The following is a 27,689-nucleotide window of genomic DNA, read 5'->3' on the forward strand; positions in this document are numbered from 1 at the left end:
CATCACTAAACTGTGTCCCTGAGCACCACATCTACACATCTTTGAAATGCCTCCGGGGATGGTGAGGCCACCCTGAAACTTCCCTGGGCAGCTGGTTCCAGACCTTGACAACCCTTTCAGTGAAGAATTTTTTCCTAATGTCCAATCTAAACCTCCCCTGGGGCAGCCTGAGGCCGTTTCCTCTTGTCCTATCCCTTGTATCCTTGTTGGATCTGGTAGAAATGATCCCCAAATGGCAGTGTGTAAAGGATTAATTTAAATTCCAGATTCTGGTTGCCTGGCATTAGCAAAAATAAAGCTTTTGTGTTATTTCTCTTAACAGTTAAAAATTAGATGCAGGAAAAATAAAGAGAAACACTAAGTACTGCATTTCCACACACCCCCCCCCCCATTTACCTTTTGGTAAGACAGAACTAATTTGCTCTCCTATCTGCTGTGCATCCTGGTGCTGAGCTAATCTTTTCTATGCCCTAGATTGTTATTAGCCTTGCTTGCTTATTACTGAAAGATTTACTTTCTAGGACTCCTTTTAATTCCATTTGGTCCTACACTGCCTTTTGTCTTAAATGTTATTTTTTTGTAGTGTCCTTTGAAAGATTCTTGGCCTTTTCTAACCTGGGACAAATTTATAGTAGCCGCGTCGAGTTTTCTAATCGTTAATGATCTTCCCAGCAGGATACGTTCTTGGTCTTCTTCCTAACTTGATTCAGGACACATTCTGTTTTGAAGTGCCCTTACCCTTGAGCCATTGTGCTGGGATTTAGTGGATTGACCCAAACTCTAGTAGATTTTTCTTGAGGCTTTTCTGTGTCACTTTGCACAGCACTGGTAAGATACCTGCTGTCAAAGTGCTTGCATTTTAGTAATAACTCCTTGGCGTTGTTAAAGTAAGTATGTTTAAATTTTCCTTTGGCCGACTCATCTGTTTTAATTCCTTAAGTATTCAGATTTGTTCTGAGACAGGTCGAGGAAAGGAGCACTTGTTCTTTACAGAGGATGAAATAGCAGAAATAAATGTGTAAATAGGCATGACCATTAGGTCATTAGGGGTGTTTCTATGGGTATGCCTGCTATGCCCAGAATGGTGTAAGAACAGTAATCCGCTTTGCAGATTTGGCTGTATGACCATATCACTATGTTTAGAGGTGCAGGCATCAATAGATGCAAGTGTTTTCACAGAATTAAGAAAACCATCTTGTCCATGCAGTCCAGCCATAAATGATGCCGAGAACAACAAATAATAGAAAAAAAAATGTCTTTTCAGAGGCATATGAGTAAATAGAGTAGTCTGTGCTGTCCTGTACACGCATGTGTGTACATGCATTCGTAGCCAGTGAGTCGTGGCTCCTAAGCCTGATTTAAAAACTGAATGAGTTCATTATAATCCCCTCCTCCCCCGCCCTCCCCCCCCCCCCCCCAAAAAAAAAATCTCTGAGGAATCAATCTAATCTGCTTTGCTAAATGAACATGTGAAAGTGCTTACCAGGGATAAACCTGGGGACTCTACATATTTCTCTCTTTTTCCTCCAACAGAATGAAAACACCTTTGAGACAATAAAGGAGTTGGAAGAGGAGCCAGTGTGTCCCATTCAGTATTCTCTGTGTATCTGCGTGCACCGCTTCCCCTGTTTGGTTTCTGATCTAGACGGGAAGGACAGGGAGGGTGTAAGGACATTGCAACTCTCAGAGAGAAGATAGGCTTTTGTGCTGGCTTCAGCCAGTTCTGAGCTCTTTGGGGCTTAAATCTCCCCAGGATGGGTGTGATGTTGAGTTCGTCTACTCCAGGGCACATGCAGAGGAGGAGGGGCGCCTGGAGGGAGGACCCAGGGCGCAGGGGACACCCTGAGCATCAGAAGTTGTTGGAACCAGTGATGACTAGAGCTGTGACCAGGGGGGACCTCTCAGATTTCTCTGCATGTGGTACCCCAGTTGCTGGGACATACATGAAGCAGAGATTGTGCGGTGTGGCGGGAGGGTGACTTGGTTTGCAAAGGGGGAGCTCAGGCCAAGCCCCAGCAAGGCAGGTAGAACTGCAGATCCTCCCTGTGCTTCGTGTTCACCTTGCCTGTGACAACGTGCCGCAGAGAAGCTGAGCACAGCCCTTTGCTGACGCCCAGCAGCTTGTGCTCCCTGCTGTGCCCCTCTGAAATATTTTGGTTGATCGTCATTTCATGGAGAGCTCTGTTGTCCCCACAGCCAGGGCTACTGCAGCAGTAGCAAACCAGGGCTTCTAGTTCCTCCCCGACGCCTGCCTTCCTCCCCCTCTGCATGTCCCCAGCTCTCACAGAGGAGGGGTTGCCAGTGGTGCCTTCTCCAGGCAGGGCACATCTGCAGCTTCCATTGAATACCCTCCTTCCCTTTGAAAGCCCTGCCTCTTTCTGGCGGGTGGGGTTTGCTCATTTCCATGAGCGCTTTTGCAGGTGGTGGTGACACGGGAAGGAAAGGGACATACAGTGCTGGAGGTAAAGAGCCGCTGCGCGTCTGGTTACACCGTGTTTGTACAGCTGAGGTGGATACAAATCAGGGGCGGCTTTGCTGGAGAACTTTGCCAGGGATATAACTGACCGCCTGTTTGGGAGTCCCAGAGCAGCACGTTCGGTAACAGGAGATCGCTGCGCTGCCTGCCCTTGCCGTTGCTGTTGCGCATGCGGCAGTAAACACCTCCTCTGCACAAAACTGAGTCCGGGTAGAGTCCATGGAGACAGTGTTGGTAAGAATCCCAGGTGCTGCAGAAAAGCAGTCTGAGGTCTCAGCTGAGCTGTACTGCTTCAGAAGGGAGATCAGCCATAGATAGGTACGTGCTTTCTTTCTCAGAGAGGGGGAGGATGGTGTGGGATAGTCCTTTGCTCGGTGGTCCTGTGGGCATGTGCACTGGAGAGGAGCCATCACAGGCCACCTCTTCCTGAGCAAGCCACCACTGTGGGAGGCACCGAGATGCTCAGCAGAGGCAGTTTAGGAGCGACAGGGGTGATCTGTCCCGCTGCTTGGAGGTAATCCCCTCCATACAACCCTGAGATGCAACGTACCCAGCTAGAGGGAATCCCAGTAGAGGTGGACAAAAAGATGAACACGTGCAGGTATTGCTCCCCAGCAACATGCGGAAAAATTCATCAGCAGTACATATCCTGGCATGTAGCCGTTCATATGGAAGGTGAAGATTTATGGGTTTTAGTGTAAGTCACAGGTTGTTGGACAGTCTGTTTTGCCTTGGAACGAAACCATACAATTAAATTTCGTGAAGCAACCCGTGTTTCACATCCGTGGACAAGGTGAAATGCCATGTGCATGAGAGCGTTTCTCATCAGCGCGGATCTTTGCTGTCTCTAAAGCAGTGCAGGCTGGGGCTGTGGGTGCTACTGGAGATATGCAGCCCGCCTGCACTGCAGGAAGGCCATTCTGGTCTGACTGTCAGATGGAGCTGTATGTTGTACAATATTGTACGTGTTGTGCCAAGCTTTCTGCAGGTAAAGAAAGCAGCTGTCATGTATTTGACAACAGCAATCATAGGTGATGCTGTGAAGAAATTCAGGGAAAATCTGCGGCGCATGTGATTTTGACTACAACCGAGCTGTAGTTCTGACTTGTCTTGGTCACTTTAATTAGTAATGTGTCATTAATTTAAAAATAACCGGTGCAGTTAAAGAGCATGGGTGTTGGTCAGAAAGGCCTGGTTTCTCATGTGTAAATTCACCAAGTCAGAGGCACTGATGCAAGTGCCTGGATGAATCGGTAAAACAGGGCTGGGCTAGCCAGGGCTGGCACGGGCAGCGTGTGCAGCATGTAGTGGTTTAGGCAATAGCTCTAACTCAGAGTTATGGTGGAGGTGCTGGATGTGCTTGGGTTTGAAAGCACACGGTCTTCGTTAGCTTCAACGGAAACTGCAGGATTCTGCTGTGCAAATCAATGAAACTGTGAGATACAGTCCGCTGTTCAGGAAAGTCAGAACATGTTTTTAAGGAAGTCTCTGTTGGGAGGTAAAACCGCTGCTGAAGCGATAGCAGCGATGGAGCGTGTGTAAAAGAGCCTGGGGAGACCCGCAGCCTTCTGGAGCCAGGCAGAATATTTCCTGTTTACTTGAGCTATTGGTCACGACGGGAAGATGCTTCCTACAAATTGGGGTTTGTTCTAATGGAAATAGGTGACTTGTGAATAAAGAGGGCAGTGGAGAGTTGTCTTTTCCCCCATTTTTGGAAAACGGAATGCATTATTGTTCCAGTTTAACAGCAGGTGGCACTTGGTTCCAGTGCAAGTAGTTATCACTTCATTGCCATAAAAAGAAATCCATACAATTATATCAGTTCTGATTCTGAATCAAAGAATGAAAATAGCTTCTAAACAGGGTCTTGACTACTAATTCATGTGCTGTGCTATCTGCGTGGTGTGTCTTCATTGCCTTTCACTAAAATTCCTCTTTCCTGTGAAACCAGTTGTGTTTGTGGGTTTGGGATCTTTTTTTCTTTCCTCTCCTTGTTCGCAGATCCACTTGATTTTTTTCTGGTGGTGTTACAACGAACATTGTGCAGTCCTCCTAACGCTTTGTCCATCAGTAATGTTTTCACTTTTTTGTTGTTCCTGTTTTAAGAGACACTATTGTTTTCTTTCTAAGGGCTGTATTTTTGTTATGTCTTGCATGATGAGTGAATTCAAAGTACTTTCAATGGCATAATACACTTTGTAGTGTAATTTTGTGAAAATGCTTCTCTATGAATTAAAAAAAATCATTTTATATTATTTCAGGGGTAAACCCTGAATTAATCAATCTTGGATGTGGTGTTTCTGTCTTCTAGAAATACGTGAAGCTTAACTTTGTTTTTATAGGTTAAGAAGGAAAAAAGCAAACAAAGATGTTCAAAAGTGCAGGCGGTGGCAAAACAGGAATGTGTGGATAAATTAATTAACATCACTAATCGGCAAATGAAACAAAATATTACTGTAAGGAAGAATGACTGTTTGAAAATGGAGAATGAAAACACGATAGAAGAAAAAGACAAAAAGTTTTTCATCTGGGGAGAGCTCAAAATTGATTAAAGTGCCAATGAAAGGGTAAGTTAAGGAAATAATCTCTAATTCTTATTTGTAGTGCTATGTAAGTGTCTTAGGTTTTCTGATACTGTGGTAGTTGAAGTAGTTTCCTCAGTGGTGAAAGCCATAGTGAGTAGTCCACTGCTTCTCAAAAAATGAAGAAAAATTCTTTTTTGACAAAATGAAGCGCACGATGGAGGTTCAAATTTATTGCCTGCTCTAAAAAAAGAAAAGGGGAAACCAAAAGAAAACCCCCACCTAAATTCCTGTGATTTCCATGTCAACACTGAGGTAAAATGCATCTTCAAAACCAGAACTGAAGACTGGAAAAAGCAGTTATTTTTGTAGGAAAAGGCCACCTAGAAAAGAAAAGTAGGAACTTGGGGTTTGCTACTGCTCCCTTTTCTAGGTGATTTTAGTGATCTCCGTGCAGTTGGTGTTTTCCTTTTCATTAAGTTAATATGCCCTTTGTCAGGAGAGGGGAAAAGATGATATTACCAAACCAATCTCAAAAGTCTAAAGAAGGCACACGTATTTTTATGCAGACCTAAGCAGGAGCTTTTTCTGTCTGTCCTTCAAAGGAATCTCTGCTCTAGGTGCTTTCTGTACCGTGGCTATTGGATATAGTCCAGCTTAACCTGGATCTAGCTCAGATTCCACGTGTCCCCCTCACTCCTAGGGGAAGGGTTTTAAATACTTGGGCATATTCCACGATCTTTACAGTCAAGTCTGTGATTTTATCATAGATATTTTTTGTCTCGGTTGTTTCTGGACATCATCTTAAGTATGTCTGTTTCACAGAAATATTTTTTATAAACCTATTCACTTGGTGATTTTTTTTCTTTCTTTCTGTGTAATGCAGTAAAGTTGCCCTGAATGCCAAAGGTGCAAAGAAAAGTAAAAGACAGCCTTCAAAGCAGAAGGCTCATCAGCAGATGAGCTCTTCCAGTGGCAATCATGGTCAAGTACCGGATGAGAGCACTTCCAGTGAAACATCTGAGGATGAAGGAAGGTATGCATATAAGGAATGTTGAAAATAAAACTTACTTAATGATAAAAATTGGCCTGAGAGCTAGAGGCTAGTTTGGGTTTTTGTTGTGTGTTTAGGTTTTTTGTAAACCTGACGCCTATGAAGATTCTTGTTCTTTCATGTGACCACCTGATGTTCTTTCTTGTTCTTTCTTGTTCTTTCCTGTGACTACCTGATGCGCTTTGTGTTGACAAACACTTCACTTTTGTTTAGAGTGCTTTTGAACATGCTGGCCAAGTCAACAACGAGGTCACGTGCACAAATTCTGATTAATTACATGAGTGTGTGCACAGGCATAGAAGTATTTCATGTGTTTAAAAAGGGTGAGGTATCTCAGTTTTTTTCACTGCAGGTACTCAGGATTTTTTGCCCTGCTCCCCGCTCCACCTTTTCTCTTGCAGCTGTTCCCTCCTGACTTCTTGCCCACCCTGAACTTACTTGTGTGGGTTGTGGCAAAGTGCGAAAGAGAAGTTGTTGACGCTGTTCAGCCCTAGCTAAAAATCTGGTGTGTTAGCAACACTGTTTTGGTCAGAAATCTAACACACAGCGCTGTGTGGGCTGCTGTGAAGAAAATAAACTGCATCCCAGCCAGACGCAGGACACCAGAGAATCCAAAATTACAGTTCTTTGACCTGCAGGAGAAGGATTCTCATTACTGAAGGGAGCTGAACCCCTGGTATTAAAGAGGGAATGCACGTAACCGTATAGCTCCATGTCTGTAGCTGTAAGATTTCTGTCACTTTGCGTGAAGTTTAGGGAACAGTTACTTCAACTATTTGCTTAATATCTTGCGGAAAAATTAGCCTTCCAGTAGACATTAATAGCACACAATAATTGTTTCAGTCTTGAACTATATCTAGCAAAGTTACTATGCCAGATTTTAGTTCAATTCAGTTCTGCAATTAAGTTTTCAAAGCTACGGTAGGTATTATTCATAATGCAAAGTAAGCATTTCAGTACTGAAATATATTTCTGTTTTCTAGACCTGCAGCAACAACCAGGAGTGAAAGGAACGAGGTACTGTAAAACTAGTTTCTTGGTAAACAGTCTCTATCAGCTTTTAATCACTTCGATGGGAGCAGTGTTTATGTAGTGATCAACCAGATGTACAAATTGCTGCTGGTACGCAGCTTTATTGTATTTGAGACAAATCTGTGGGCTGTGAAGGAGAGAATGAATCATTCGTGCATTTGTAATGGTCTGTAATACTAGACAGTGGAATTACAGAAAGTACTGTATTTTTTGTAGGTCAGCATACCAATGGAAGTAACTGATGGCCCTGGTTTAACTCACTCATCTGACCCAACTTCAGAGGATGTCCGGTTGGAAGCTTCAGCCTACAAGGAGACTATGCTGCTGTTGGAAGAGCTTAGCGTGGTTCATACGGGTATGTTTTCAAGTCTCTGTCTTCAGCTGTTACAAGTTCCCCTTAAAACATGATTTCTTTGTAGGCACTCCTAAGTATTTTAATTTCATATTTTGATATAGTATCTCTTTGTGACTAGAGATCCCCCTCAAAAGCTGTGAAACTGTCACCTAACCTGAGATGTTGCCTGCATTACCAGCCGATGTGCCTTACGTTATCATTGGTTCTCTGTCTAGTCAGAGCTGGAGAAGCAGTTTCTTGCAAAGTACAGTTCAGCTCCTTCTAATGCGGTCATCAAAAGTCAGCAAGAGCTTTTTCTTCTTTATATCCCCTTGATGTGGTTTAAGCCCAGCCACACCTAAACACCTAAGCACCACACAGCCACTCACTTGTTCCACCCCAGTGGGGTGGGGGAGAGCATCGGAAAGGGAAAAGTGAGAAAACTCATGGGTCGGCATGAAAACAGTTTAATAGCAAAAGCCACGCACGCACGCAAAGCAAAGCAAGGAATTCATCCAGCACGTCCCATGGGCAGGCGGGTGTTCAGCCATCTCCAGGACAGCAGGGCTCCGTCACGCATAACAAATACCTGGGAAGACAAAGTGCCATCACTCTGGATGTCCCTCCCTTCCTTCGTCCTCCCCCAGCTTTATATGCTGAGCATGATGCCGCGTGGCATGGCACATCCCTTGGGTCAGCTGGGGTCAGCTGTCCCAGCTGTGTCCCGGCCCGGCTCCTTGCGTACCCCCAGCCTGCTGGCTGGTGGGGTGGGGTGAGGAGCAGGAAAGGCCTTGGCTCTGTGTGGGCGCTGCTGGGCCATAAGGAACACATCCCCGTGCTACCAACCCTGTTTGCGGCACAACTGTAAAACATGGCCCCGTACCAGCGACTGCGAAGAAAATTAACACTATCCCAGCCACAACCAGCACCCCCCTCAACAGCTAATGACAAAGAGTACAGCAAAATAATGGCTTTGCTTAAAAATAGTAAGTACATATATATAACAAATTTCAACTGTCATAAGATGCTTGCGTATATGCACAAGGCATTATATAAACATAAGCATCACTTACTAGGGCTCTTAGACTATGCTAAAATTTCATTAGGCAAGTGTTAACCTTGGCCGAAGGCCAAACTCCCCCCCCAGTGCTGCCACTGCCCCTCCTTGACAAAACGGGGCGAAAAAGCTTGTGGGTCAGTGTGAAGGCAGGGCTGTCACTTCCCAGTGACTGTCACTGGCAAAACAGACTCCACCGATTAAAATACATTTGGATAGTGAGAAACAAAGACCCCAAACCTGAGAAGGACACGTCGGCACCCCCCCTGCTCAAGCTCTGCTGCGCTCCTTCCCTGCCACCTCCCCAGGCAGCGCGGGGAGGCTGCGGTCGGCAGTCGGGACGTAGCAGTTTCTCTGCTGCTCCTTCCTCGTCCCTTTTCCCTGCTCCAGTGTGAGTCCTCCCCCAGGCTGCAGTCCTTTGGGGAAAATCTCCTCCAGCCTGGGCCCTCCATGGGTCGCAGGTCCTTCGGGAAGGATCCGCCTGCTCTGGCACGGGGTCCTCCGCAGCACTGCACTGTGGGTATCTGCTCCAGCATGGTTCTCTCCGGGGCTGCAGGGGAATCTCTGCTCTGGCACCTGGAGCAGCACCTCTCCCTCCTCCTTCGCTGACCTGGGTGTTCGTTTGCGGGGCTGGTTTTCACATGCTTTTCCCCTTCTCTGCCCGTGTGGTGGTTTCGCCCTTTCCTACATTTGTTTTTCCTGAGGAGCTGCCAGCACGGCTGAGAGGCTCAGCTGTGCCCTGCGGTGGGTCCATCGAAACCGTCCATGGCCAGCACGGGGCGACCCCTGGCTGCTTCTCACAGGGACCTTCCCACTAACCTGCCACCTGCACCTAATACAGCAAAGCATTGAACAGCTTATACATTGGGCAGTATTTGTGCAGCTTTGTGTCTTTTCTGTCTCAAAACAGGTTCTGCTACTTTGTTGAAAATGCAAAACATACTTCTTGAATATGAACGGAGAATAGAACGTCAGAAAAATCGGTATAAAGCGCTCTCAAGAGAAGTAAGGAAATTGGAAGATGAAAGGGAGGAGTCACAGTTCAGAGCGGAGAAGACTCAAGATTTGAAATCCGTGTCGGCTCACCAAGAAGCGGAATGGAAAAGGGGTATCCAAAGCCTTAGGTATGTAAATTGTGGTCTGATAATGTATTATCTTGTCAGTGGTTTTGTTCCGAAAGACACCGATGGTGCAGGCAACAGGATGAGAAGTTCCCAGTCTTTTGGGTTTGGGTTTTTTGAATCCCGTGGGCCAGTTATGCTATGAAGTACATAATGTGAGAGGGGAAAAACGTCCGGATACCAGCTCCATGTACAGTCTTCTGGATGTTGTTCTAACTTTGTTTTCTAGCAAGAAAAGAGCAAGAGAGTGTGTACGGGGAAATCAGATTTATAAGAGAGATTTGCGAGGTGGTTGGGTGTGGGTTTTTTTTTCATTTTGTCCTCGCAGCTTCAGTTGGCCTATAGTACTAGGATTTCTGGTAACTCCACCCAGTGCAAGTCAAAGCAGAGCTTAGAGCATTTGTTTGCTTACCTGTTTGTTTGTTGGAAAGGTCAAGTTTGGGATTGCCCCTTTCCCCACACTCCTGAGCTAGACCCGGAGGCGTGAGGTTTCTCATCGCTGTTGACATCACGTCCGACAGGGGTGGCCAGCAGGCACCGTAGGCAGTTGAGCAAGGACAACTGCAGAGCCCTGGCCTGGGAGGGGAGATCTCCTCGTGGTGATCCCCGGTGGGATGGCGTGGCTGGGGAGCTGGCCCAGCAGGGCCAGGCGGCCCAGGCAGAGCGCGAGCTCAGCAGGAGCCACCGTGAGCTGGCAGCTGGGGCGGCCCGCAGCGGCCTGGGCTGTCTGGGGGGCAGCAGTGCCAGGGCACTGGGGGCAGTGAGTGCCCACCCCTCCTCAGGGCTTGCTGAGCTGTGTCTCGAGCCCGGGGTCCGGTTTTTGGCCGCCCAGCCCAGGAGATCTTGCCCAGCCCGTGTGAGGTCGGCAGGGAGATGCCGGGCTGGCGCGGGGGCAGGAGCACCAGCCCTGTGAGGGGAGGCTGCGGGAGCTGGGCCTGGGGGAGTTGGGCCTCCCAGCGCGGGGGAGGGGAGTACGAGGAAGACGAGGCCGGTCCCAGCTTGGCCTGGGTTTGACTTCAGCAGGTGTTCAAAATCCTCAAGCATCTGTCAAGTATAAAGAAGTAGTATTTTCATTCTAAGTGAATTCTCCAAGCAGCGTTAAATTTATACTTTAAAAGTTACACTTTTTGCGAAATTACCCTAGAAATTACCTGTAAAGCTTTTTCCTTGCAATATACGCCATTCAAATACAAATGTTTCTGTCAGTCTTTCAAGTAATTTTAGTGGTGGTTGATTCTTGTTTTGCAGAATTTCTAAAGCAGGCTTTCAATTGGCAGTTCTTCCCTTACGCTGACACTTGATTTTTTTTTTTTTTTTTTCTTGTTGACTGTTGCGAGTATATGGGAAAAAATAGTCAAAATAATGATCAAACACAAAGCTGCTTGCTTGTTTGGGTACCGTGGGCACACCATGGACCGTTTTTTACCATGTCAGTGCTTATTGCTGATTGTTTCAGTTGGTAAAGAAGCTGACCTTCCATAAGGCTTTCCTTGTAAGTCAGCTTCAAAATGAAATTGCTGTAGTTTCTCCCAGAGGTAGATCCGACTGGGGTTTAAAACTGTTTTTAATCGTATTCAGCTTAAACCCCATGCATTTCTGAATCTGGTTTTGAACACTGACATCCTTCTGGAGTAAACGGAAGCTGCTTGTCCTGCCTGTGGTCAGCAGTTGTTTTAGACTTACAGAAGGCTTGCTGAATAATTGTTGGGTCTGCCATAGGTAAGTGGCGTGCTGATTCACCAGTATTGCTTCTGGTCACTGAATCCGTAATGTGTAGGCACTGCTCAGTATACTAAGAAAATGTATACTAACCATAGTAAAAGTTTACGATGCTTTGATCTGATGAGACAACAAACTCCTTTTTCAGCAAAATGGCTGTAATATGAAGATGGATTTTTTTAATTTTATTATAGAAGTGTGCACACTGGTGTGTGTTTCCCTATACAAACTTACAAATAACTGATAAATCACTCAACGTTTTTTTTCTGTATCTTGTACAACTGATACCATGCACAATGGAATGAAGTTAGAATTCTTTAAAAAGTTGAAAAGTACAGTAAAAATATGAACTCTGAAAACGTTTAACATTTTTTATGGTTTGAGTTGTCTCTGCAAGTTCATCATGTGGAATATCTACTTTTATATCAGTGCTTTTGTTTCTCAAATACTCCGTTAAATCCCAGATCTTCTTTGAAACAAGAAGAAGAAAAGAGGCTCAGAGTAGAAGTGCTGTGTGAGAAAAGGAGAGAAGACCTCCGAAGGAAAGAAGATCAATGTTGTAAAGAGATGGAGGAGAAACAGAAACTTGAGTTACAGTCTAGGAATTTAGAAATGGAGTTAAGAACACTGAGAAAGCTCTTGAAACAGGTCTATTAAATAATGAATTAAACTCTTTGTCTTATTTTCTGCTTCTTTTCAATTGTATTCCAGTATGCCTAGAGAAGGAGGCGCTTTGTTCACGGAAGAGGCGTTGGATAACAGTTGTCAAATTTTGAGGACAGTAGAGTACAGTTGGTTCACAATTGGGCTGTTCTTTTTTTTTTTTTTTTTGCTTTGCAGTTTATTATTCCTTTTTTCCTTTTTCAAAATTTAGGTTTCATTTGTATTTCAGGCAAAGCCTGACCTTTTTTTGAATTACTACAAAACATCCTGTATTTCGCCTTCTTAAATTTTCATAAGAAAATTTAAATTTATTTATTTATAGGTGGATTATCATAACGGTGGGGAATCAAAAATGTTTTCAAGTATGCAAGGGAGAATGGGAAGATGTATTGCTAGCTCTGTTTTTTCTTAAGATGCAAGCAGTTTTATTGTATTACTGTAGGTTGAAGAGGAACGTGATGAAACACAGAGACAGCGCTCTCAGGAAAAGAGGGCCAGAGCCCTTCAAGAAGGAATTTTGAACAACCACCTTGGGAGACAAAAGGAACTAGAAGAAGAGACAAGAAGATCTATCGGAAAAAATTCAGAGGTAAGCAGATTTTTTTTCTAATAAATTACATTTCACCATGTTTGTTTTAAAGTCATAATAAATCTTACATAACTTTTTCTGTTTCCTGATGTTTATTTACTGTTTACCAGTGTAACTTATCTGGGTAAATTCCTGTCTTGTTTTCTCTTATGTCTAAAAGTTCTGGAAAGCAGCATCACTCCTGTATGTACCTGAATTACTTGTGCAAGTCGGAAGCTAATAGAAGACACTATTTACACCGTTTCTTAACCTATCTGTTATTTTCCATTTCATAGACATTTTGTCATCGCTTTTTAGGCTTTCTAGCAGTGAAACACCTAGCTACCTATGGCAAGGTTGACCAGGAAGAAAGTTGTTTGACAGTGTTTGTGTTTCCATTGCTTTTATTTTTTAATTAGTTATTCCCTTATTGAACTTACTTCAAGTATGCCTTTCTTTGCCACCTCCACATAACTAAAATTTTATGATCGACTATCAGCAATGAATTCAACTCTCTGTAAGAGTTAGAGTAACTGGAGGAGAAAAAGCAATCATAAACACTGTATTGAAAAAGATCTTGAAAAGAGTTTACTGAATTTCCTAAAGAATGTGCAGTGCCTTGAAGCCTTTTTGTTCTTGGCTGTGCTGCCCAATAAATGTAGGGTGAATGTGTTTAAGTGGGAAAAAGTTATACATACAATAAAGAGGAAATATACAGGACTATTGCATTCCGGGGGTGATTGAGTCTTATAGCTAACTTTCAGTAATACAAAAGGATAAGTGTTCAGAAGACATTTGAGAAGGAAAATACCCTTTCTGGCCTTGTTTTTACCAGATCTGTAGCACAACTAATTCAACCTTAAAGGCAGTATTATAAAGGCATGCACATACAAGAAAGCGCTGTCATTTTAAAAGCTTTGGTTGCTGGTTTAAGGGGGGAAAAAACCGTAACTGTATATTTGGGATGTTCATTTAGGTTTTAAGGCTATGTTGCACTTCCGTTGGGTACGTACGTTGTACATGTGCATGGGTTCACAGAGTAGCTTATTGCCTGAAACTTCATCTTTGAAGTCATGCTTCGGTACTAGAAATGTTAAAATGCAGTTTATTGCTGCAGGTTTTTTGTAGATTCATTTCCCAATTGGCTCTTTATTCATTTTCCCTGTCATTCAGGAATCCCGCACTGATAGAGAAGAGGATCTGTTGTACAAGAATCAGTTACTACAAGATGAGATTGCTATGCTAAGGCTAGAACTCACTCAAGTAAGACTTAGGCACCAGGAGGAACAAGGAAAATATTTAAAGGAAAATGAGACCTTGAAAGAAAAAAATGAAGCTCTCAAAAAGGAACTTAAACTGCACAAGGAAGCATTAAGACAAATGTTTTTTCAGTTCAACGTGGAGCTGGACTTAGTAAAGAGAGAATCTGCAGTGCTGACTTCCAAACTTGAGCAGACAAACAAAAGCAAAGACAGACTAGAGACAGAAATTGAGTCATTGCGTTCCTCCCTGAACGCTGCAGTTCAAGAACTTGAACTTCATTTGTCATCAGAAAGCAATGCTGAACGAAGATTTCCCAGAGAACGTGATGAATGCCTTTGCTTGCAAGTCGAGCTCCATCGTGACCTCTCTGACGTGCAAGAAACCAACAAGAGCTTGTCTCTGCAGCTGTGTAAAGCTAAAAGCAAAGCTAATAGGCTAGAAAATGAGCTTCACCAGTTGAAGCAAATGCTCGGAGAAAAAGCTTTGCTTTTAGAAATGACAAAAAAGAATTAAGTCAAGGCCAGTGTCGGGCAAAGGAATGTGATCGTGCTCGACAACTTGAGAAAGATCCAGTAAGCAAACTTGTAATAAAACAGGAGTCCCTGCAGGAGCGATTGGCCCAGCTCCAGAGTGAAAACCTTTTTACTCCATCAGCAATGGGAAGAGATGCAGAACAAGAGGATCATGAAAGAAAAAATAGCGGATTATGGGCAGGAGCGTTTTAAAGACATTTTCAACAAACTTAGAGCTGATACAGAAAAGCAAGTTTATCTAATAGAAGAGCGAAACAAGGATTTAAATGCCAAGCGTACTGATTTAAGGGAACAAGTCTTTAAATACGAGACTGACGTAGTAGAAAGACAGGTAAAGTATATGCGTAGAAAGAACAATTTAAAGTTTGTCCGTTCTTGAAATTAGTTTGTTCCTCCAATGTATCCGGTGTAAGTTACATGCATGGGACCAAAGAATACTCATTTGTTCTGGTTTGTTATGTTTCCCTCGGAATTGCGGAAAGTTTTGGCAACGGGGATATTAGTCCTCAGATCTAAGCAGAGAACAGAAAAAAGGTATCCAAGTCTAAGCTTTGATCAAGAAAGGTGATTCTTCTCTAGAACTTTTTTCCATCTATTTTCCTTAGTCCATGTTATGCCCTATAGAATAGTCTAAAGTATTTGATGGTTTTGATGTAAGTATTGCACTGATGACATGAATGAGAGTGGTATAAAAGGAGGAACCATCCAATACACGAGGGCTGAGAAATGAAGATGCAGAGAAGTGAAGTGGTTGGGGACAGATTTATATGAAGCTTCTATAGAGGGGAAAAAAGAGGTTCTCTGTAAGCTGCTATCAAGATTGAAGAGTATTAGTAATGTCCAGCTGTTGATTTCTGTATGTGTTTTGAGGGTTCTGAGGGGCCTGCCTGTTCCTCAAAGTTCATGTCAGACGGTGACCTTAAGCTTTCTCTTCTGTGATGTGTAGCCACACTCCAGCAGTACTGTCAATCATTGTAAACTGTGACTTGCTTTGTATTCTTACTACCAAAATAATGGGTTCCTTTTGAAGATCATGTGAGAGAGTGTGTGTGTGTATATGTATATAGCTATATATATATATGAGCTATCCAGATTTTTGTAAACCTAATCTATCAGTATTTCTAAAACGAGCTGAGTAAGAAGACTACAAGAGGATGTGATTCAACATACCCTTAAAGTGTATCTCAAAGGAGCTTTCAGATATTTGTATTCATTTAATTGTATTTGTACAGTGAAGAAACAGAAGAAAGAACAATCTAACACAAAGTCCTGCCTTCAGTCACCAGAGTAATATTTGCAGTCAAACTGTGGCTCTTAGATCACAACAGATTTCTTTGGGTTTTGTTAGAAAAAAATACCCGATTGCAGTGTGTTCCTGTGTATTGTTCAAGGAAGAACAATACCTGAGCCTTTTTTATGTGTTAGGAAACAGGAATCCTCATGAACAGCTGCTGATAGTCAAAGGTGCTCAGCTGAGAAAGATGACGAGAGGTCATCATCTGTGCAGATGCCTGCTGGTGGCAGGCAAAATTTCATACTTTTGGGTTCAATCTAGACAGGTCTAACCGTATAACAAAATAAGTTAAAGGCGTATTTCGTGTTCTTAGAACTTTCTTCATGCTAATTTAACTGTTTCGTTAGGGCATGTTTGGACAACTGCAGCAGGAGCTTGCTGCTGCACTTAAAAAGCAATCTATGCCAGAAGCTTCACTTGAAGTTACTACACGCTACCACAGTGACCTGGAGAGAGACAAGCTGCGCTTGCAAAAGGAGTTGGAAAAAACGGTGAAAACTAAGGTAGTTAATGTCTGTAACTATATGAATAAATCTGAGTGTAGCTGTTGAAAGCAGGAGCGAATGTTGTCCTTTTGCACCACCTTTTGCAGTGTTCTTACGAAAACTGAAGTATAGAGGGAACCAGAGGAGCTTTGCAGGAAAGCTGTAGGGTGATTCTGTGTGTGTGTGCATGTCATCTTATCCCCCAAAGTTGTAACCTCATCCTGTCGCTTCTAGAGTATTCCTTCTTCCCACCAGCTCCAGCTGCTGTTCTTGGTTATGGTTCCTAAGGTGTGTTTTACACTCCACGCCAACCTTGGCCATAGGTCTTGGATGGGTGGAGGAGAGCTTAGGCCTGTTTCTGTGTAAGTTACTGCATTCTCCTGCGCTCTTGTCTTTTCCGGCCACCTTACTTTTTCTTCTGCCACTGTTGCTTTCACAGACGCAGAAGCAGAACATGCTGGCTCTGACATCCAAGGACTTGCACAGCACGTGGGAGGAGCACTTGAAGTCAAGATCCCACCTTGAAGAGCGCGTTGCTCAGCTGGACGAGGAGAAGGCTGAACTGTTGCAACAGGTGGGCCCAGAAAATTCTCCAGGCACCGAGCCAATACCCAGGAGAACCACATGCACCTTCTGGTCAGGTTCTTACGTATCATTGTTTTCTGTTATCCCTGCCATTCAGGCTGCGAGTACCTTATCGTTTGGGGGTCATGGAGGAAGCAAATAAAAGCTAGATGGGTATCCTTGTGTAAGTTCTGGAGTGGCTCTGTTGGGAAGAGTTCCCAGTGTGGTTTGCTATCAGTTGAGCACATCGAGCAAGGCCACAGTTCCCAATTCTTCCTTGGATTTTGTGTGGTCATCTTCTGACCCCTTGGTTTCTGGGCAGGTTTAAAATGCGTGATGTTTCCAGTGCGTGTGTGGAGGAGCTGCTGTATGTTTTCAGCGTAGCGGGAGCTTAAAAGCCTTGCCGAAAAACATACTGAAGGAATGCTGGGTAAATGAACGAGTGCTTGGGAAACGAGCAGCGCCTGCCAGTTGCCAAGGGACAGCCTTCCCCTTTTCTCCTTTTCTGTAGAGGGAAAATGGAAGTACAAAGTCAAAACAGCTGCCAGCTCTCCTCTGGTGTGGCTGAGAAAACACCAAGAGGAGGAAAACCAGCATGTGGCTAAGTAAATGGCCACACAGAAGAGGTGGAGGTAATGGCCGAGGGGAATAAAATGTTGAAGAACTCCAAAAGATCAGATTCCTCCACAAGCCCCTGCCTGCTGGTTGCTGGAAGATCCCATGAAAGCTTTGGATGGATCCATGTTCTCCCATGAAGTGCATACCTACGTAATCCCTACTATGAGCAGAGGCACTGCCAAAAGTGTTCTCCAGCATCTTTTCCACCTGTTATGTCTAGAAGAGGATGGCCTTTGCTTCAGCGAGGGCATCTGTTTCTGTAGTTACGTATTGGTCTGTTTGATGTGAAACCTGAAGGGATGGAATATCCTCAGGAATTCCGTCCCGTGGCATTCTGTGGAACGTGGCTAACGGATAGAGACGTCCGGCAGCTTCTCTGTGGAGAGCGCTAGATGCACAGACTGTACGTAGGTATTTTTCCTGTGCTCTGTTTGTGTGATACACTTTCAAAAGAGAAAAGAAAGATGTGAGAGTGAAAGAAAGGAAGTGAAGAAGCTGGTAGAGTTGAAACGCCCAGCTGAACTACGTCTGGCCCAAGAAATGAAAAGAAACCTCGATCTGCAGAAAGACTGTAAGAGGGACGGCTTTTTAGCATGGTGAAGAGGTATCCCTGCGTAGAAGTCATGTTTTATTAAACTTTAGTGTAAAAATAGGTGTACCTAACTGTGAGCAGATGCCGGCCTCGTGTTAGTTCTTGCAAGGTACTTCTGTACACCAGCCCCTAGTTTTCACTAGCTGCCAAAACAACTGCAGGTGCAGGTAGCCCTGCAGTTCTCCTGGGAAGAAGGGAGTCTTTCATTCCTCTTTTCAGGTGAAATCTGGACTCTCCAAGTGTATGTGGCGCAGGAATACTGGTTTTTCCTGGTAATTCCTGGTGTGTCAAGTACATTAAAGATAAAGCAAGTGGTGTCTGTGCTGTTTACATGAGAGTATGTGAAAAAGTCCAGTTTTGTTCCTTTGCTTCATTGTTTTCATGACTAGTTTGCTGTGCAGGTTGAAGAGGCTGCTGAGCAGAGCTACGAAGGAACTAAGGGTGTATGAGGAGAGAGGGGGACTGTCCCAGCTTAATTTGCAGGGAGAAGTGAAGAACAGGTATTCTGAAGCGGTCAATGAAATTGGCAGATTAAGAACAAAGGTGAGCTTTGCTTTGTTTGGGTTATTGTGGTGTTTTTTCTTGTGAAACCTTTGTTCTTTCTTTATACTTCTTTTCATATTGTTGACTTTTTTTCTTGGCTGTATTTCTGAAATTATTTGGCTGTTTTTTGATGTTCCTTCTATGGTCACAGTAGTAGGCGACTGTAATACTGATGTAGCTCTTAGGGGTAAAGACGGAAGTGTTACGTACACAGCAGTATCTGCGAGGGCACATCAGGGGTAGGCTGTCCTGCAGAGGAAGGGCAAAGCAAGAGCCACAGCAAGGCTGGCAGGGTCTGTGACCACACAGGCCAGGGATCAGCCCCACAGGCCCTCACCAAGAAGAGCAGAAGAGTTCTGGGGACAGTTCTGGGGACAGTAAGCAGAGTGCGCCAAGAGTGCAGATCACCAGGCCGGTCCATAGGGATGGGCAGGTCTGCAGTCCTACTGGGCCGTCACGTCCATGGGTGAGGGTCAGGGCTGAGAGCAGTGAAGGCCCAGCACAGGCCTGGCTGCAGCTTGAGGCCGTGGCAGCATCGTCGGGCTCCGACGGATGCATTCCCTCTCGGAAGAGAGGGGAGTAACGCCACCATCACTCGGAACAGCTCTGTGCAGTTGGCCTTGCCCAAGGTCACCCCCTGAAGGCTGTCTCGGGCACGAGTTGAGCAGGAGGCAGGTGGGGGTTTGCTTTTCGGAATGGTGTCTTTGCTTCCCAGGGCACAATGCAGTGTGAGGTGGTGCGGAAGAAACCCTGTAACTTGTTGCTTACTAGTAGCTGACTCAGTCCGTCTTTCCCTTGTCATGGAGGCCCAGAAGTAGAGTTCCCAGAAGTGCTTCTGAGGTTGCTCTGGGTGATAGATTCTAGTTTTTAATTTCGCATCCTTTCTGTCTAATAATAAACAAACAGTTCCTGTTGTGCCCTTAACACTATATCCACAGGACCCATCAGCACTCCCTTATCTTCCAAGCCTGAAACTGAATTTCAGCCCAGGCAGCTACCAAAGTCCCTACCAACTAAAACTGGGTAATCACGGGGGGGTTTAATACCATTCTGAAACATTTGACATTGCACAGGAACTGTAGGGTCTCCTGGTCTTGGCTGGGGAATGACCTGTAAAAAACCCAAGTTTTTGTGGCTGAGCATGCGTGCACTTGAAAAAGGACTAGAGAAGAAATACTTCCTCCTGGAAAGAGCACAGAGATGGATTGTGTTTACTCTGCATTGCCACCTTGTAAATAAATTCCTGCCTTTCTTCTAATGTTTGGAAGAAAACAAATACACCCAATTAAAAAATGCATTTTGCTCTCCATTCCCCCATTAAATGGTCAGACTGATTACAGAGGTGCTCTTGAAATGGCTGCTGCTCATAGCCATTTCCCAAAACTCATAGAATTCGGGTTTTGCAACCTGAATTTACTTGGCTGTGTTTTCAACAAAAGTCTTTTTTCTGTCTTTTTAAAATTATTATTTATTATAGCTTTTCCTTCTAGGGATCACGTCTACAATAACAGAACGCTGCTAATACACTGAGGATCAGCTAAGGAAAGTGACTGTACATCAGCCACTTTGGTCGGCGAGAACACTGCCAGAGCGAACAGGCTTGATAAAGCTGTGAAGGCTCATTCCAGAAAGCAAAATGAAGGTTTTAGGAGCTGTACCATTATTAGCGATGAAGAAAAAGAAGGTATTTCACAGGGCTGAATCTTCTCCCTAAAAAGTGGTACCAGATTCCTGTCCTGTTGTCATCAATATCTTCACTGCTAATCACAGTGAAGTGTGTCCCTCTCTCTGATTGAGGATTTCTTTCCCATCTCTCCGTTTTTCACAAACTCATTGGCAAGAGACAGTTTCTAAGAGGAAGAAGTGTGCTGCCAAGGTGTTCCATGAGTCACACCATCTAGGGTATACTGGACTGTGACATCACCCCAAAACCTTACGGTACTTATAATAAGGTTTCACCACGCTGAACTACCTAGCGGCATCACCGCAGCAGTAGAATAGGAGGATGGTTCCCAACTTATCTACACCAAAGGCGTGACCTGTCTTTTGATTTCTGGACCACGTTTCCATACCCTCAGTGCGCGTTTGTGTTCTTTTGTGGCAGTGCCAGCTCAGGCACATTTACTGGAAAGTAACTTTCTGACCCTGTCATGGCAAGGCAGGTAACTAGATGGTGCCTACAGCCCCCCCCAGCCCCCCTCCCGCTGTATTAACCCTTGCTGTTTGTTCCTTTGGCATCCATTTGCCCAGGGCTAACGATGGCACACAAGCAGGACTGCTCAACAAGCTAGGAGGCAAATTGCTCGCAGAGCTGTTTTGGCCGTAACTCCCTGACGAGATGCCCTTGCCCTGAACGACAAGCGCTTCCAAGTTTGAGCCATTTGCTTTTAAAACCGACTCGCCCGAGCCCCCCAGCGTGCTCGCAGCGCGGGCCCCGCCGGGGCCAGCGGGGAGCTGCTGCTGCCCGGTACGCCGGCACCCCCCGGGCTTCCCGGCAGCGGCCCGAGTGCTCTGCGGGGGGCGCAGCGCCGCCGCCACCCGCCGCGCCTCTCGCTGCCCCCGGCCCCGCTCGGCAGCGCCGCGGCCGGGCACCGCGCAGGAGCCGCCGGGCACCGCGGGGCAGGAAGTGACGTCACTCGCGCGGGACACGCGCCGGAGCAGACCCCGCCCCCGCCAGCAGAGCCCGCCGGCCGTTTAAACCGCCGCGCTCGCCGCTGAGGGAGGCGCTGCCCGCCGCTGCCGCGCTGAGGAGCAGCCTGTGCGCTCGGCTTCCCGCCCTCTGGTGGTTCGCTCCGTAGACAGCCGTACCGGGCCGCTGCCCGGGGCCCCGACCCCCCGATCCCCCTGCCCCGGGGGCCCCCCCGATCCCCCGTCCCTGCCCCGGGGGCCCCCCCCCGATCCCCCGTCCCTGCCCCGGGGGCCCCCCCCGATCCCCCGTCCCTGCCCCGGGGGCCCCCCCCGATCCCCCGTCCCTGCCCCGGGGGCCCCCCCCGATCCCCCGTCCCTGCCCCGGGGGCCCCCCCCGATCCCCCGTCCCTGCCCCGGGGGCCCCCCCCGATCCCCCGTCCCTGCCCCGGGGCCCCCCCCGATCCCCCGTCCCTGCCCCGGGGGCCCCCCCGATCCCCCGTCCCTGCCCCGGCCCACCGGCTGCCTCCCGCCGTCCCCTCCCTGAGGCGGGACCGTGCCCGCGCCCCTGCCGCGGGATGAAGAGGTTTTTCGGGTTCTGGAGGAAGAAGAAGGGGCAGCCGGCAGCGTCCGGCAGCGCCGCCAAGCCCTTCCCCACCGGTGCCTACGAGCTCCGGCTGCAGGAGCTGGGCAAGCTGCACCGTGCGGCCGCCCGTGGCGACCTGGGTCAGGTGCGGCAGAGACTGAAGAAATGCGGCATCGACGAGCGGGACGCGGCGGAGCGGTAAGCGGCGGGGGGCAGCAGCGCCGGGCGGTGCTGGGGCGGGGTGCGGGGGGGTTGCGGGCAGCGCCGGGACCCGCAGGTGCAGCTGCAGCCGCCGGCAGCTCAAGGGCGCTGGGAGCGAACGGCAGCATCGCTGCGGGGAGCCTCAGCCTGGGCGGGGAGCCAGGCCTGTGCTGCCAGGAGCCCTTGGAGTCGGCCGAGCATCCCCCGTCTTGCCCCGGCCCCCTCCGTGCCCTCGTTCCCGGGGGTGCTGCCTTGCCTGGGGGCGCAGGAGCGGCAGGGGGCCGGCAGCAGCCTGGCCGGGGGGGTTGCAGAAGGAGCCTCAGGGCCATTCTCCAGGCTCGCTTGGAAGGCAGAGTGCATGCACCTCCGAGGCCTCGGCGTGCGGGGTTAGTAGTTGAGCTGAGCAAGCTGCACTGCCTCAGCTGGAGTAAAAGAGGGTAAGCGCTGCGTTTAGGAAAGGGTAAATGTGCTGTGTATTGGTGCTGTGTGGACGGTTGCCTGATGTGCCTTTTGTGACTGTGATGTTGCAGCCAAAGCAACATCAGTCTGATTTTAGGTGGCAGTTACTTTGCTGTTTGCTCTGTGGCCTTGGTACAGCTAATTAGTGCCTTGGTTTGGAAGATCTGGGCAGTGCCATGCAGAGGAAGCTGCTGCTTCTGGCAGGTGTTATGATGTGTGCTTTTGAGTCAAGCACAGCAAGTACTTGGCAGTTATATCTTAGGGAGAAGCCCTGGGCTGCAGCATAGCTCCTCATGATCCACCGTAAGCATAAGGGAATCAGCTGAAGTTTTTGGGTCTTGGATGTGTCGAGCTGTTAATGCCTTTTCTGAAAAGACTCTGAGTCAAAACATCCATGACATTCAGAGGAGATGCTGGTTTAATCGGAGTACTTCAGCATCCTGGGCTGTCTTTTTCTGAAGACTGGACTTTTGCCAGCCAGCTAGCTTATTGCCCTGAAAACACCTGAAACTGTCTAGATTTGTAGGAAGGCGATGAAGAGTGCAGTCAGCACGTGGGCTGTGTGCCTGAGTGTTGCCAGCCAGTATTTGTTTATGCAGCTGCAGGTGGGGGGTGCCATTTAAGGTGGCTTGAGTGCACTTTTGTGCATAATTCAGCTGCCAGAGTCAAGGTGCCCGATGGCATTTATGGAAATAGTTCGGAAAGTTTCTCTCTTTTTCTTCTTACTGCTTCCTGATTCAGTCAGCAGTCAGTCACCAGCTCTTAGCAGACCCTGGTACGAAATTTCGCTAGTTTTTGCGTTTCAAGTTCATCTTGTCTAGAAAGCTTCTTTTCCTCTGAAGGGTTTCCTTCTGTGTGCCAGGCAATTATCAGTGTTATAACAGGACAAATAAAGTCACAAACTGTAAAAAACCAAGCCGGGGGCGGGGGGGGGGAGAGGGAGGGAAGAAAGAAAAGGCAGCATACTATGATGAGCATGGTGGTGGTTTTGCCGTGATAATGCCCAGTGCTGAAAAGCGAGGCTGAGAGCAATTTGGTGGCCAGAGCCTGCCTACTTGCTGCAGCCACTGCCCTCTGTACCAGCCATGAGGGTTGCAAGGCCACCTGTGCCCTCTTAGTGCTTGTGGGTGTGATGTGTGTTGTGAGTGACCACCAGATGCAGGTGCGTTTCAGGGCTTCGTGTTGGAAGACTTGGTATCATTGGAAATAGAGGTGAAGAGTAGGAAATAATGCAAAGTAACGGCAACAATGTGTGCATTGGTTGTATGAATATCTCAGGTTTGCTGCTCAGGATTTCCAAAAGCAAAATCCTGCACCAGGAACATGGCAAGGATCACACCAACAGGTTCCTTCCATAAAGTGGGTCCTGTAGCCCATAAGACCTCCCAAAAGTACGCTTGATACAGCATCAGTTAGGAGCAGGCAGCTTTCAGAGGTGGTCTAGCAAAACCTTCAGCCTCACTGACAGAGACGGGCAAAAGTCAGCACAGAGTTGGAAGCACTGTGGGCACAATGCCAGCTAGTCATGGATCCTGGGTCAGAGCTCATCGCTAAGGGAGATTGACCCTGTCAGCTGCCTGTCAGACTGAACTCCAGCGCTTTCATTGCTTGGCTTGTAGCTGCTGGGTTGTCGGCTCAAGGGCCATTCAAAGTGCGTACTGCCAGCCTGCTGTTTCCCAGTGGGGTTGTTTCGTGGCTGCTCAGGCATCAGCAGTTCTCTTCTACTCTGTAGGTGATCAGCGTAGCAGCAGCAGGAGCAGGAACAGAATCTGGGCAGTGTCCCCAGGGCTGGGTGGCAGAAGAACTTCGGTGTTACTGGAGGCCTCTTGCAGGGACAGGCAACCCTGAGCACTGGTGTTCTCTGCCAGCCTGTTCCCTGAAGTGGATCTTCTGTGGAGCACAGCAGGCCTCGCTCCAAGCAGAGCTGTCTCCTGTTGACAAACTGAGAGGCTTGGTTGAGGAGGACAGCAACAAGTCCAAGTTTTCTGAAGGCTTTTCTGTTTGCAGAGCTGATAGTGACTACTTGACGTCTGTCATGCTTCCTAGTGGTTGGTAGTAGCAGCTTTCAGATGATTGTGGACTCCTTCATAACCAGTTCTGGTTAGCTTTCAGATAATCTCAGTCAGTCGTTTCTTCAGAGATGAAGAATCCCGCATGTTTCCATGGGAATTTCTCAAAAAGTGGTGGTAGTTGCTCTTGAGCTACTCCTCTGTCAGTGCTCCAGTCTGTTCCCTGTCTGTAGCAAGACATTACAAATTCTTTGAAGTTTTCTGTATTTCTCTCATCCTCATCTTTGTTGCAGTGGAGGAGGATGTCAGCTGCCCTGTAGCAAGTATCTGTGTTACAGATTACTGTGTTTCTGCATCACCTGCCACTGCATTTGTGTACCTCTCCCTTTCCATTCCCCCTTAGCCAGGGAGCTGTTGTGCTCCTGTCTCAGCAAGGTACCCAAACAATTGCAAGGCTAGTTGAGCTTTCCTAAATACAGAGAAGGACCTGCCTGCAGCGATGTGGTTCAGAACCAGTGCTGGTGTTCCCCTCAGTTCTTGAGGAACTGTGGGATTGTTACTGCATCACCTTCAAGGGAGGAAGGTCCCAGCTGTTTTCTAGCTTGTCTTCTGCTCTGTTGGGACAGGCGTCCTACAGAGCAGGAGGTGCTTTGCTTTTGCACAGAGTGAAGCTTGTGCTGATTTGTGCCTCTGATTTAGGGGGAAACACATGCAAGGACTTTCTGGGCAATTTCTTTCAGTATAAGTAGGCTGGTTAATTGACATCAGACCTAAGATGTTCTGTGGTTTGAAGGAGGGGTTTTTTGTTTGTTTTTTTTTTCCTCTGGCAAGGCTTTAACTTGAAGAAAAGAGTTTCATTTTCTTATGCTGGTCATGTATTATGGAAACACAGTATTCCCTCCCCGGAGAGGACTTCCTCTGTAGTAGGCTTATTATGACTATCGTAGTTACACGTATCTGAAGGGTCGGGTATTACTTTCCTGTACTCAGGATTACAGTGTTCTGCTGTCTGGTTTGCTGCATGTAATGGGGGGCACTTTGGTGCAAGTGAGTACTTGGTTTTGTTGCAGTAGTAAGCAAGCTAGAGAAAAAGCAGAAATCCTCGAAGTGCAGGGAAACGCTGATACTCTTTATATAAAGCCCATCTACATCTCTGAGACACTTCTGGCACGTGAATAATCCTAGAACTTAGAGGGTTGCTTGCCATAGTTCTCAGATTCCCAAGCTTTGGTCTTTTTTGCTGTGCCACAGGTGTAGTCCTGCTGGAGGCAGTGACCACCACCTGGGCACGGGAATCTGTGCAGATTAAGTTCTAGAGTGAAGGAAATGGCAGCTTACTAAGCAGATGCTGCGGAGGGGTTTTGCTGGCCAGTCTCGGGTGTTTGGTGCGCAACTGCTGTTACTGGTAACAGAATGAGAAATCGTTTCTTAAGCTTGCTTTGTGCAAAGTGAAACTTGTGGTCATAACAATTTACCACAGCCTGAAATTATTTCTCTAGTTGTCTGTTTGTGCTAATTTAATATGTTTAACTTTTAGGACACCTCTGCATCTCGCTTCTGCGAATGGCCATGTGAATGTTGTTACATATCTCGTAGAAAACAAGTGTAAACTAAATCTTACTGACAGTGACAACAGATCACCACTGATGAAGGTATGTGGAATATGTTATGCTCTTTCAAGTGGGGCTTGTCAACTGTGCATTAAATGAGAGGTGGCTGGAAGGATTCTGTACACAGCTCTGTGTAGAAGCATGCATGTTGTAATCAGCGTGGAATAGGCATATGTTAGCTCAGCTTTGAAGGTGCTCTTATTTTCCAGCATTGGGAAGCTGGGGCAATTGTAACAGAGTGCTGGCAGTTCTTCCTTTTTTGCGTGTTGTTCCCAGGCTGTACAGTGCCAGCAAGAAGAATGTGTAGCTATTCTGCTAGAGCACGGTGCCAACCCCCATCTGGCGGATGCTGACGGCAACACTGCCCTTCACCTTGCTGTCCGATCTCCTAATACAACCGTAGCGGGGCTGTTACTTGAGCATAATGCCAATATTGATGCTCGGAATAAGGTAAATTTTTGTATTTGTTGAAGAAGTTCTTTCAAAAAGTTGTACTAGTATTTCTCTTGTAGGGTTTTTTTTCTTTTATTTTTAAATGTATTTATCTGTCCTTTCAGGAGGGAAACACTCCGCTTATTCTTGCTATCTCTGAACGTCATGAAGATATAGCAGAGTTTCTTCTGCAGAGAGGAGCTGATGTGCATGCTCGAGATCACTGTGAAAGGTGAGTGGTTTGTCAAAACTCTGCATGGGTCTCTTTAGTATTCTTTAGGTTGGATTAATCAGAGGCATGAGAGTGAGCTCTGAAAAAACCCGGGGAGCCACATAGCAGCTATTTCTGTGTGACTTGTGAAAGCACATCTGCGCTTGGCTGTTGTCATACCTCAGTGGGTGCTTTCCTCGTTGAGGGTTACAAGAAGGCATTGTCTGTGGTGGCCCTTCTGGCAGGAAACATGCTGTTAGCTCAGCAGCACTGCCTCGATTTGAAAAAACATCTCCTGCATAGTGGCGTAGTTTGTACGTGAGTGTTGTCTGTGTGGAAGCTTTGTCTGAAGATCGAATGTTTGCTTGTTTTGACTCCCTCTTGCATTTTATGGTTGCTCTTAATATTTAATGAAAACTGCTTTTTCTTTTGCTCATTCAGTAATGACGAAAGTAGTTTTTGAGAGCAAACAGGAATAAAAATAATTACAGTGTCTGTGTCAAATGATCTACTTCATAACATATTTTTGGTGTTTCAGAACCCCACTTATGACTGCAGCATCTGGTGGACAGCTTAATTTAATAAAAGTTCTTCTTCGATATGGTGCTGATCTTTTCCATAAAGACAGTAACGGATGGACAGCTGAGGATTATGCTGTTACTCATGGATATTCTAGGTAAATTTTTGACTTTATTGTTAGAATAGGTTGTCAGTTGTCAGTGTGGCTTTTGAATGTTTTTGGTAATAGCAGCAAGGTTTAATGGTGTGTTGAAAGCTTCAGGACAGACAGTGCTCGGTGACGTCTTCTGATACGTATTGTTCCCTGTGTCTACTATTAATCTGGATGTTGAAGAAAATTTCCGCCCCAAATTGTCTGTTAGATTTCAAGTTTTGATGCTAAACTTGCACCTGCCCAATACAAACTCTAAAACACGTCTGTATCCTACAGTTACCCAGAGGTAGAACGTGGCAAACTGAAATGCATGTCAGTCCTCTCCTCAGACCAGCACCATTGTCCTTACTGACTTCCACTACAATGAGCAGGAACTACCAGCCTTTTCTTTCAGAGATCTAACATATCCCTTTTGTTAAAATCTTAAGCAGTTTCACCCCTCTTA

At 46.5% G+C, this 27,689-nt stretch overlaps 2 protein-coding genes and 1 pseudogene across 4 annotated transcripts; all 3 read left to right on the forward strand.

Annotated features, from left to right (window-relative positions):
• The first annotated feature begins 4,941 nt into the window (after positions 1-4,941).
• LOC129783558 (ankyrin repeat domain-containing protein 26-like) lies at positions 4,942-14,248 on the forward strand. The gene is made up of 9 exons (XM_055793514.1): positions 4,942-5,043; positions 5,885-6,034; positions 7,036-7,069; positions 7,301-7,439; positions 9,386-9,599; positions 11,780-11,963; positions 12,421-12,567; positions 13,720-13,959; positions 14,069-14,248. Exons 1-9 carry the CDS (start codon positions 5,036-5,038, stop codon positions 14,246-14,248), a joined length of 1,296 nt encoding a protein of 431 aa, XP_055649489.1. The 5' UTR covers positions 4,942-5,035.
• On the forward strand, positions 13,989-20,627 carry LOC129783553 (ankyrin repeat domain-containing protein 26-like). Of its 3 annotated transcripts, none has more exons than XM_055793506.1 (5): positions 13,989-14,673; positions 15,984-16,139; positions 16,561-16,695; positions 18,285-18,438; positions 19,929-20,627. In XM_055793506.1, the coding sequence occupies exons 1-4, from the start codon at positions 14,476-14,478 to the stop codon at positions 18,342-18,344; spliced, it is 549 nt and encodes a 182-aa protein (XP_055649481.1). In that variant the 5' UTR covers positions 13,989-14,475; the 3' UTR covers positions 18,345-18,438; positions 19,929-20,627. The 3 variants fall into 3 exon arrangements, with proteins under 3 accessions (XP_055649481.1, XP_055649483.1, XP_055649482.1); XM_055793508.1 differs by having other exon boundaries at positions 18,297-18,438; XM_055793507.1 differs by lacking the exons at positions 18,285-18,438; positions 19,929-20,627 and adding an exon at positions 17,197-18,035.
• An 830-nt stretch (positions 20,628-21,457) lies between these two features.
• The window catches only part of LOC129783559 (ankyrin repeat domain-containing protein 26-like), a 49,103-nt pseudogene continuing 42,871 nt past the window's right edge, over positions 21,458-27,689 (forward strand).

This window comes from Falco peregrinus, unplaced genomic scaffold (genome assembly GCF_023634155.1).
Source record: "Falco peregrinus isolate bFalPer1 unplaced genomic scaffold, bFalPer1.pri scaffold_51, whole genome shotgun sequence".
Lineage (NCBI taxonomy): Eukaryota > Metazoa > Chordata > Aves > Falconiformes > Falconidae > Falco > Falco peregrinus.